We start from the raw sequence: 12,295 nt of genomic DNA on the forward strand, positions 1-12,295 counted from the left end.
CTGCGTAGCTTTCGTTAGGTCACATCCTTTCCAGGATGTAATTTCTTTGAGCTAAATTGATGTTGGTTAGGAATTCTGATCTAAAACAGTCCTTAGGCTCTGATGCTATTTCCACATTTCTAAACTGGATGAAAATCAGACAATGATCCAGATGTGTCAGGACTCCGTAAAATGTTGACTTTCTATTGTATAATATTTTGCAAGTTATGAGAGATCATGGTGGAAACTCTCAAAGGAACCCTTGGGGTGACAGTATAAGTTTGTCTGCCTCAGACCCAGTGATCTCCGGCTCACATCATTTGAACGTCACGAGTGACCTGGACATGGATGAAAACACATCCAAAGTCAAAGGAAGAGTAACATTACAACAACCTACATGTGTCCATCATGTCAGTGCTACCAATCAGCTGTTGCTTCTCCTATTTAGTTATCAAAATATAATCCAGTATCACTAGTGGTGGCATCATTCTCAAAGCTAAAAAGGCTCCATTTTGGACCTGTGTGAGATAGAAAATGTATGTGGGAATGCAGCAATCTGTTTTCACAGCCCTCCAAGAGATGTGGCTGACATTGGAGGAGCAGGGAAGATTTTTTTTTTTACCTTTCAGTGTAGCTATATAAATCTCACTTGATTTTCCTCATCACCTGATAAGTGCCAAGTAGACAAATGTGCTTAACACCAGTTAATACAAGGTGAGCACTTCAGCCCAAACACTTGGAGTTACATACTCCAAGTTCTAGAGAGCTGTGGTTTATCTCTTGTCCTTCTCTACATGCCATGCTAGCACCTTTCAGAGGACCTTGACCTACAACTTGAAGACTTTGAAGGGGTTGATGATCGGGCATGCCTTGATCGTATCTTTTCTTTTGCAGCCTGTCAGACCATGGGAACTGGCATGATGCTGAGTTCATGGGCTACGTCCTCAATTGAAGAAGTAGCCGAGGCTGGACCCAAGGCACTTCGCTGGTTACAACTGTATATCTACAAAGACCGTGAGGTCACTGCACAGCTAGTGAAGCGAGCTGAGAAGATGGGATACAAGGCCATATTTGTGACTGTGGACACCCCTTACCTAGGTAACCGCTTTGATGATGTGAGGAACAGGTTCAAGCTGCCACCTCACCTCAGGTAACTATGAGCACACAAGTTGCTGAGCTGCTTTGTGAATTATCTCTAATTTCATGAACCAACTCCAGAAACATTCTCTAGTTTCACAAGCAGTTGTCCTGGGGAATTAGATCTCTGCAAAGTCACTAGTCTCAAAGCATTAGTGAAAAGGAAGGAGAGGCTTTGGGTTTGAGAAATAGTGACTTTACTAGTCATACAACTTCTGGCAAAACAACTCTGTAGGTGCCACAGGTCTAAGCTATAAAATGGATACAAAACTACTTAATACTTGAGAAAGGTCTTTTATTTACTTCATTTAATGCCAATAAGGGGACTTGAACTCAGGTTCTCTTGTTCTCACTTGATTTTCCTGATCACAATTGGCCTTCTACTATTTGAGCCACACATTCATACTAGTGAATTCATGATAGAATTGCATGCACTTTGCTTTTGAGACTGGTTTCAGACTACAATCCTCAGATTCTGACTAGCTAGGATTACAGATATGACTACCAATGCCAGCTTTAACGTCCAGTGTCAATGGCCATGTTTGTGTGGAGTAATCTAGACTTCATATCGTAGTGGCCACTGCTCATTCTGCATATGCTCAAATTATAATTCTGCTTATCCAAGTGCTAGAAAGCTAAAAGCCTGAAAATTAAAAAGCTGAATGGGGGCCAGGAGTTTGGCCTAGTGGTAGAGTGCTTGCTTAGCATGCACAAAGACCTAGATTGATTCCTCTGTACCACAAACACAGAAAAAAAAATAAAACAGAAATGGTGCTGTGGATCAAGAGGTAGAGTGCTAGCCTTGAGAAAGCCCAAGGGACAGTGCTTAGGCCCTGAGTTCAAGGCCCAGGACTGGCAAAAAAAAAAAGCTGCATGATGGCTTATTCTGTTCATCCTTCTTAAAGACACTAATTCTAACAGGTCCAAAACAAAATCAGCTTTCCAGGTAATGACAAAAAGATTCTATGAAACAGGGAATTTTATGTGTTTGATAGTCAGGATGGATTATGTCTTAGCTATCACAATTCACAAGTTGTAGCTGAGAATGTAGCTTAGTGGTAGAGTGCTTGCCTAGTATGAATGAAGCCCTGGGTTTGGATTCCTGAGTATCACATAAACAGAACAAGCCAGAAGTGGCACTTTGGCTCAACTGGTGGAGTGCTAACCTTGAGGAAAAGAAATTAAGACAGTTCCCAAAACCTGAGTTCAAGCTCCAAGACTGGGAAAACAATCACACATTCATCTTATTTAAGTACCATTCAAGTTGTTACTTAATTGGGGTGCTGGGGTGTATCTGTATCTACTTGTATGCCACGAACCTGATATAAATTGATCTGATTATCAAGGTTCAAAGTCAACTTAGTCAGAAACATCGAGGAGACTTATCTTCAATGAAAAACAAAAGAGCCAGAAGTGGAGCTGTGGCTCAAGTGGTAGAGCACCAGCCTTGAGTGAAAAAGAAACATTTTCTTGCTCCTGGTAGCAGCATGTTGTGAAAAGGTCCAGAATTAGAAGGAGGAGATGACACAGTTGTTAATTCTGGCCCACTCTTCTTGCTCCTTTAGGGCTGAAGCCATTCAGTGAGGAGTGGGAAAGTGGATTTTCCTTTCCCTTTTCCTTTGCTATTGGGCTTCTGCCCAGATGACGAGAAGGGCCGGACAAGAAACAAAGGCCCTTTTCAGCTGCCTGTGTACACAGAAATGGCTGTGGCTCCTAGCTTGTCACAGCTCCTCTCTGAAGATGATCAAATAATGAGCAACACATTCAGGTTGCGGGGGACAAAGGAAATACCCCACAGCAGGGTGCACCCAAACCCTGCAGCATCTACTAACATAGTTCAGATGGACTGCCGGGCAGGCCAGTACCTACTGGTCAGCTTTTGAAGGCAAAACACACTGATGGAAGATCAAGATTTCTTCTTGAGGCCCCATCAACCTCCAAAGAGCTTATCCATTACAGTCTGATGTGAAATCAGTTTCTTTCTGCAGCTGACCTGCCCCATAGAAGGAAAAGCCTGGCTTTTCAGAAGTGAGGTTTGGCAGGCTAGAGAGGCAGGAAATCCAAAAGAGAGTGAGTTGGTAAATCCTGGCTCCCTTCATCCCTTGCTACTTCCTCTGCCTAGGGTAGAAAGGGAGAATCCAAGCTGTTGGCATCTAGGAAACAGCAAGAGTTCACTGGTTTGGCAATCTTCGTTTGGTCAAACACATATATGTGATAAACAGCATGGAGGGTTTTAAAAGTAGGAAGTGAGGGAGAATTCTGTGTTCTGAAAGCAGTAAGGAATAAAGTCAGTTTACTCCCTGGTTCTTGAAGCTTTGACTCGGGGGCCTTTTGTTTCATTCCCTGCCCCAAGGGAGATGGTTCTCTTACCCTGGTTAAGATTTGTCACTTCCATGTTGCACAAGACAAGTTCAAGAGAAGAAAGTAATTTCTGATGATTGATAAAGATCAAGGTGAATCATGATTCATAAGACATCTTTCATTGATAGGTGTTGTAATAATAATACCTATTATTTCATAATACTCATGAATATTGGTGTTTCTGTTGGATTTATCATAATATTTAACTTTATTAGTAGTTGATATTATTTTTTCAATGCTAATTCACTAAAAGATAAAGTAATTTCTTTATTAGATCAATAGAAGGTGTACTAAGGGCTATTCAAGGCACCATAATAACCTTACAAAGAAAAAAAAATCCTGTTTCTTGTCTTTAGCAAATTGGTTTAAGAAAATGAAGCCCTAAATAATCATGTTATTGTTTTGATGCTGCCCATTTCCTTCCATAAAAAACAAAATATTTTGCTTATCAGAAGCTGCCTTAAGTGTTTTTTAAATATACATGTCATAATCTGAATAAAAATAGCATTTATGGTGGTTTCTCTTGGAGCCATTGGTAAAACACTCCATCGTGGGTCTCTGTCAAGATATCTGAAAACATTTTCTTGGCTTCTGGCTTTGAACAAAGTTTGAGAGTAATAACAAGGCTTCATTGTGCACTGAGATTTCTGTAAGGCAACATTCATTCAAGTGTTGATCTGCATTTCACCATCCAAGAATAACAACAGTTATTTATATAATTTTATTCATGTTTCTGTTTTTTCCTATCCATTTCACCCTTTCACCCCACCCCTGCTGAAACACTGAAGCTTGTTTGGAATGGGGGGCAAGGGGTGGTTGTATACCTTGCAGAGCATAATCAATAGAGAAGTTTTCTTCTTTTTCTCCTCGTCCTCCTCCTTCTCATCATCCTCCTCGTCTTCATCCTCGTCTTTCTCCTCCTCCTCCTCCTCCCCCTTCTTCTTCTTCTTCTTCTTCTTCTTCTTCTTCTTCTTCTTCTTCTTCTTCTTCTTCTTCTTCTTCTTCTTCTTCTTCTTCCTCTTCTTCCTCTTCCTCTTCCTCTTGTTCCTTTCCTCCTCCTCCTCCTCCCCCTCCTCCTCCTCCGCCTCCTCCTCCTCCTCCTCCTCCTCCTCCTCCTCCTCCTCCTCCTCCTCCTCCTCCTCCTCCTCCTTCTGGAAAGACAGGCTGGACAATTGGTCTTCTGGAAGACATTTCGTATCTCCCACACCTATTCTCACCATCACAATAACAGGATGGGTCACAGAGTCAACAGGATAAGCAGACAAGAATATCAACACATATATCTGTAGTACTAACATCCTCTAGAAAAGTCTCCAAGGTAACTGAAAGATTTCCAGGGTATTTCAAGTGCCATAGACAAATGATGCTGATCTAAGCAAATATAATTAGAAATCAAGTCAAGAGACCCAAAGGTTACTATTAATTGGATTCTTAAGACATCTCCTTTAGTACTATTGGTAATTTCCCCCCTATATAAAATAGTAACATAAAGAATCAACTTCCTAGTAGCTTTTCTTTTTAAAGAATGTGAAAATATGGGGATGTAAAGTTTTTTCCATTAAGATTACTGTGCACTGCTAGATGGAAATAGCATCAAATCTATTATCTTTATTAATAAACTGGATTAAACAGGACACTGTGAACCTGGCTACATTATTTCCCCTCAAAGCTGATTTTTTTCATGTAAATGCACAGTGGAAAATAAACTTAAGGTGGCCAAGGACCACTAGACTGTCACAGAGTCCTACATCAAAACATGGAAAGCATGCACGTAACAAACCTGTAAAAAGAGCCAAGTTATCTGCAATGGGTCATTTCTTTCCTCCTTTAATCCTTCCCACCAAATCAATCAATCACAGTAATGTTATCGATAACCCTCTCCCATCCCCTTTCTTTCATCGAATTGGTCACAGTAAGGTATCTCGAATTTGGAGGATTTTCCCAATTTTATATCTCTTCTTTCAGGATGAAAAATTTTGAAGCCAATGATTTGTCCTTTTCTCCCACGGAAAATTTTGGAGATAACAGTGGACTTGCTGCATATGTAGCGAAAGCAATAGACCCATCTATCAGCTGGGATGATGTTAAATGGCTCAGAGGACTTACATCACTACCCATTGTGGCAAAGGGTATTTTGAGAGGTTTGTTTATTTCTCTACTTGATTTCATACCTATTTCATGAACCTTTGTAGGTATGCCAATAATTTTTTGTAATGAGAAAACAATCAGGAAAAAAAATGGCTGTGCAAATCCAGAAAGGCATTACAACTCATTCTTTCTACAGTGTCAGTGAGTAAAAGTCTTCTAGTAAGAACTAGTAAGTAACATGTGGAAATAGAGCTGGATTCTCACTAAGTAGGAACTTATTTGTTGTCATTGCCTTATTTGCAATTGTTACTGGGCTATAGGATTTGACAAAATCTGGATAGAGCATCATGAGTTCCTTGGTTTTCCTGAAAACTGCAACAACTGTCCTTAGTCATGGAAAAGTCAGGTGGATGGCAATAAGACTTGTCTGAAGAGCCCTTTTCACGATCTTTTGTGCTTTCTCCAAGTACCAGTGGCTAGCACTAGTTGCTGAGTGTGGCAAAGCCCACTTCACCTCTGTAGAGAATCCAATGTTGTTGAAGTTTTAAACAATATTTAGGAAATGTTCTACAAGAGATTGTGAGTTGACCTAGCAAAATGGTCTCTATACTCAAAACAGAAGATTAATATAATTAACCACAGAGATGCCCCAGGAGAAGTGGATTAAGAAAAAGGAATAATGAAATTGTATTCTAATCCCTAAATTGTCTCAGTTAAATAGGAGGCAAATGTAAAAAGATGAAGTCGTATCACTTCAACCAGCTTTTCTACTTGGGGTTCCCAATTTAACACATTTCTCAGCTTTGCCATCTAGGTTATGATGAAATTCTCTTAAGTTAGATTTACTATTATCTTTGATATTGAAAATAACTGTGGCATCTACAACTTCATGGTCTGTGATCTTTTGTTTTTAATACTGCTACTTCCACCACTGTCTTCTCTCTTTTCTTCTAATCTACCTGGGTTATCTAGCTCATTGCCACCTGCTTTTGCCTTGTTTTACACATAATAAATGACTGAAATGTTACTTGGGTAAAATCCTCAGCAAAAACTATGAATGTCTGTGTAAGTAAAGAGAGCTTAAAAACAAGATAAAGAGAATGGGGCAATTTGGCATTTGAAAGGAAATGATTTATTTACGCCTGTGAAGTTTACATTCTCTGGCTTTTCTGTAACTATTTATTTCATCTATTTAACAAATAAACCTCATCTCTATGACAACAACTACATCAAGCAACACATATGCCTCATCTGGATATGGGGGATGGGCTGTAGGGTCAGTTCTGGGAAATGCAGTTCTCACCATCTCACAGGTCTTCCAGAAGTCACAAGAGTGGACTTCAAGTCATCCATGTCTTTCATTTTCCTTTTATCAGAAAAGGGTAGACTATATTTTCAGGAACTGGAAAGAGCTAGAGGAAACATCCTATCCTCACTGCCATCTTAGGGATTGGATCCTAAGGAATACTAATTGGAATTTAAGATGTAATCTCTTTCTGCGGTTAAATTCTACCCTTAGAGAACTACAACAAAATCCCAAACATCTACTTCAGATATCTCCAAACATCTGCTTCACCAAAATGCATCCTAGCAAACGAGTGGCTTTTTATAAGTCAAAACATACTCATTTTTAGAACTAACTTTCATTTTTCTCTTCCTTCCTTCCTTCCTTCTTTCCTTCCTTCCTTCCTTCCTTCCTTCCTTCCTCTCTTATTTTTCTCTTACTCCCGCTCCCCCTATTTCTATTCCAGCCTTCCTTTCTCACTTCTTATCTCCCTTTCCTACCTCCTTTCCTCTCTTTCTCTCTCCCTCTTAAAAATGTTCATTCACTAGTCTAGATTTTATTAAAAAATGGTCCCATGTATCTAGGATTTTCTTACTAACCTCATGTAAATCAGTACGGAGTTCTGTGCTAAAACCTTCAAGGGCTTAGGGATAAATCTTGAGACATGTGATTTTTACTTGGTATTTTACACTACACACGGAAATATCATAAAATAGCTGACAGAGCTTTTACTTATTTACTATTCTTTTTCTCAAAGTGTCAACATCATTAATAGGAAATGAACAAATATTAAATTCAAATGAACATTCTTAGGAGATTCATGAAAATATCAAAAATTCATGATTTTCCCCTGTCAGAAAAATGTGATACTTTCATGAAGTCAAAATGATTCTGTATAAAATAATATATATTTATGTAGATGTTTACTGGCTTCTGTGATATTGAACTTACAGACTTTCATGCTTCTGTTGTACCACATAAGCCCTAACCCTGTAATGAAAAACAAATAAATACAAAACAAAGCAAATGATAAGAAACATAAAATTGAAGACAGATTTTATAATCAGCTAATGAAAGGAATTTATATCTGATCTTAAATTATTCTTACTATCTTTGTTTTTTACACATTTATATCCTATATTCTTTATTTTTGCCAATCTTGGGCCTTGAGCACTGTCCTTGGGCTTTCTCAAGGGTAAAGCTCTATCACTTGAGCCACAGGTTTGTGCATTCTAGGTAAGCCCTCTACCACTAGGTCAAACTCTCGGCCCCAGTATCCTATATTCTTAGTAAACCATTTTCCTTATATTTCCAGTATAGATTAGAGAACAATGAAATAATGAAAAAACAGCAATGTCTCTAAGTAGCAATATGCTCAAATGGAAAACCCTTACTAACCATCCTGATGGGACAAATCTACTGTTTTGAAGGAAAACTCAAATAAATGTGCATAAAGCATCCCACAAAGAACTTTTCTCCTTTCTTTTATTCTTACTCATCTTCTTGGTGTTTATTTCCTGCATGGTCACATGAAATTAAAAAAAAATAGAGGCCGAGAGTTCGGCCTAGTGGAAGAGTGCTTGCCTAGCATGCATAAAGACCTGAGAAGTACTGCTGTGGCTCAAGTGGTAGACTTCTAGCCTTGAGAAAGCCCAAGGATAGTACTCAGGCCCTGAGCTCAAGCCCCAGGACTGGAAAAGAAAAAAAATAAGTCTTTAAATATATCTTAGTGTTCAGCATGTATCAGGTGCTTTCTAAACTTTCAGTAAATTCAGTCTACAAACCAAGTTGATATAGATTGTCCCCCTCATTCGGTACTTTAGGACAAGATGCACAAAGACGTTAAAGAACTTGCCATTGACACAGAAAGTGGACAGCAACTGTGGACCTGAAATCCAGGAGATGGACTTAGCTTCAATAGCTAATTCCTTTTTACTGCACAGGGTCTCTTCATGAGTGATATTTGATTTCTCAAAATATAGTTTGCAGTTCCTTGCTCATTGGCAACTGAATATAAATTGGAAGACTACATACATGCTTTCTTATCATGTTTATAAATAGCATTACTCACATATTTTGGTTTTGAAGACATTTTTAAAGTTGTCTTGATGTTTGATACATTACACACAGAGCAAAAAACACAATTTCAGAAGAAATATTTGTATCTGCTAAATTTCTTTAATGGCTACACCTAGATATATCCATCATTTTATTGACATATTGTAAGATTGTACAAATATTAAAGTTGAGCTACCCAATGTGGTATGTATTAGTCACTTAAGACTATTTAAGTTAAATCAAATGAAGGCATGGTTTTAGTTCTGAGGTCATTCTGTCACTTCTCAGTTTCTTAGATGCTATATGTGGCACGTGGATACTGTATGGAATCACCCAGATAGAGAACATTCATATCATCACAGATAATTCCACTGCAAAACAACACATTGGTGTCATGCCTTTGGGAAATATTTTGTAAGGATGTTTTAGATTACAGTGTGTTGAGCTCTTGTTTCAATCATAGATTGGATGTTTATTTAACCATACCTCTCTGAAATTGAAATTAAAATACATCTATCTATCTATCATCTATCTATCTATCCATCTATTTATCTGTCTATGCCAAAGACAGGAGAGAAAAGGAAGAGGAACAGCCATAGTCATAGAGAGGTTTCAATTAACTTATGAAAGAAACAAATTGTAAGGAAACATGATTGTATAAAGAAAAGTCAAAAAAGTACACCTCATGATCCACAGAAGAGGCTGAAAGAAGTATAACAAAATGACACACATGAAAGTCTCTAGTATTATAATTTGTAAATTGACAAAGATGGGGAATTAGAGGCTGGAAGCTAAGGAATTCATAGGGTATCTGTTTTTTGAAACTGCTATACTTGCCAGAGATGGTTCTTACCTCCTCTCCTTACCCAACAGTGGGTAGCCTGACATTTGCCTCTTAAGAAGAAAAAAATGCATCTTTTTCTAAAGAACCCAACAAATGTCTGTTTCAATATATGAGAGGCTGGCACTTAGGATATGACAAGGTATTTGTCATGATTCAATAGCTCCTTAGTTGATGTTTCTTACTTTTTTTCCACACTTGGTGCTCCAAGAAGAAATTGTTATTCAAGGAAAAGACTTGTTGTGTATGAAATGGCTATTCAAAACAGCCTATGAATCTTAGGAGTCCCTAAGTCACTCTTTCCTAAATATAAATGGAAAATTCACCATCATAAAGGGTATTAAACTCACTAAAATATAAGGAATCAAGAAGAATCTATAGAAAAACTGATCTTAAAGGATAGAAATAGAATAGGAAAACAATTTTAAATAACAAAATGATGGATTCAGAAAAATTAGGAATATAGCCGATGAAAAGAACTTTCAGAAAGCTCTGGAAATAAAAATGAAATGACTGAATAGTTGAATCAACAGTGATATTTCTCCAAATGTAAAACAGCAATGGCAACAATTAGACAAAAAAAACAATTAAATGACTGGGCATCTGAGAAGAGATATGGTGATCACTTCAACATGTCAAATATTCAACTGACAGGGATTTCAGAAAGAAAAACATAAGAAGGAGATAGGAAAAAATAATTAGAAATGGAAAACTTCTGAAAGATGATGTAAGTTCATAGACGGAGAAAACAAATCACAACTTAACAAAATCTTGATGAAATGCATACAAAGGACAATTAAAGAACATGTAAACAAAAGAACAATTAAACAGTTTAATTATAAAAGAATGCTAATTCTCCAGTCTGGCCTGGAAACTTTTGACCACAGGCCATCTTTCTGCCTCAGTTCACTGAGTAGCTGGAACTACAACAGCATACCATGACAACTAGTATTTTTTTTTTATCATCTTAAGGTGAGTGTGTGTGTGTGTGTGTGTGTGTGTGTGTGTGTGTGTGTGTGTGTGTGTGTGGCCTGCGACTTTAATTCAGGGGCTGGGCACTATCCTTGAGAGGTTTTGCAAAAGGCTACCACTCTACTCATTTGACCCATAGTACCACTTCAGGATTTTGAGGGATAATTTGAGATAAAGGTCTCAGGGACTGTTCTTCCCTATCTGGCTTCAGCTATGATCCTCAGATCTCAGCCTCTTGAGTAGCTAGGATTACAGGTCTGAGCCACTGTCTCTCAGCTCTGAGTTTCTATTTCCAAACTCTCTATTTGTTTACTTCTATTTCTTGTTCTAGCAGCCAGATATTGACTCTAGCCCTGTAATCAATTGTATTTCTCTTAAAAATCAAGTTCCAATACATATTGATCAGTTTTATTCTCCTACCTGTCTCAATCCCACTCAACCCTTTTAGTTACCTGCTTCTATTTTCATGTGTGTACATTTGACTATCAGGACGCATTGAACTCATAAACTCATATATTAAGTTGGAACCCTTTAGTACTTAAAAATATAAAAATAAATAAGTAAAATCTAAACTCTCTTAAAAAAAGAATGCTAGTCAGCCAAGAAACAAGTGTTCAGATCAGCAGTGGATTCTAGAAGATAGTAGCATAATATCTCAACCTAGATCTAATTATTCACCTGATCTACCTGATCTAATTATTCAAGGGCAAGATAAGTCATGTGTTTATCCTCATGGTCTCCTTTTTAAGAAATTGCAAAAGAACATGCTAGAAGTGTATTATGTAAGCTAAGTAGAATTAGTATACCCATCAAATTCCAACACAGTCAACCCAGAGAGAATGAGAATGGCCCCACAGAATGAAGATAGATAATATGCCAGAGAATAATGACAGCAAAATAAAGCAAGAAGGTAGTTTCTTGTGGTTGCCTCCAGAGGAAAATATAAGATAAGTGGTTGGGTGGATGGAATGGAAGCTTTAAAGAATTTGAAACTATATCAAAGTCTCCCCATAAATGGCTAACAGAAAGAAAAAGAAAAAAAGGAAAGCAATTAGAATTCTGGTAAAACAAAGCTGTGTAGAAGCATATATAGTCTTAAATATCAAGTAACAATAAAATGTAAAGGATGAAGTAACGAATGGATAGGGAGAAAGTTATCTTCAAAGTTTGAAAATAGAGCCCCTTTTCCACTAATATCTCAGAAGTTGCAAAGATTTCATAGGAGTAATGCATGTTTGTCTTAAAACAACCAAAATTAGTCTTATTGAAATAGTTCACATTTAATTTTAAAATGAATACAGGATATTACCCGCGTGTAAAACAAACAACAAAACAACATAATATAGGCTTGTGAACAAACATATGACGTGCAAACTAAAGCTATTCTTCAACTTATGTGGTCATGTTCTGATTCACACCATAGTAAATGTGCTCAGAATACTGGCATTTGCCTATGGTTGGGCAAAATTGTCTAACATGAAGCCTTATATATCTTCTGTAATTTATTGAATACCTGCATCCAAAAAACACTGCCAACACAGTACATTGCAGAATATTGGTTATTTCCCCTTGTG

General features: G+C 37.6%; 1 protein-coding gene across 1 annotated transcript in view; it reads left to right on the forward strand.

Annotated features, from left to right (window-relative positions):
• The window catches only part of Hao1 (hydroxyacid oxidase 1), a 44,437-nt gene that overhangs the window by 20,694 nt on the left and 11,448 nt on the right, over positions 1-12,295 (forward strand). The window contains exons 3-4 of the mRNA XM_090352015.1: positions 874-1,129; positions 5,443-5,618. Coding sequence (XP_090208141.1) covers positions 874-1,129; positions 5,443-5,618 — 432 coding nt within the window. The remainder of the gene's footprint in view (positions 1-873; positions 1,130-5,442; positions 5,619-12,295) is intronic.

Source organism: Megascapheus bottae, chromosome 18 (genome assembly GCF_031878675.1).
Source record: "Megascapheus bottae isolate mThoBot1 chromosome 18, mThoBot2.hap1, whole genome shotgun sequence".
In the NCBI taxonomy this organism is placed as follows: domain Eukaryota; kingdom Metazoa; phylum Chordata; class Mammalia; order Rodentia; family Geomyidae; genus Megascapheus; species Megascapheus bottae.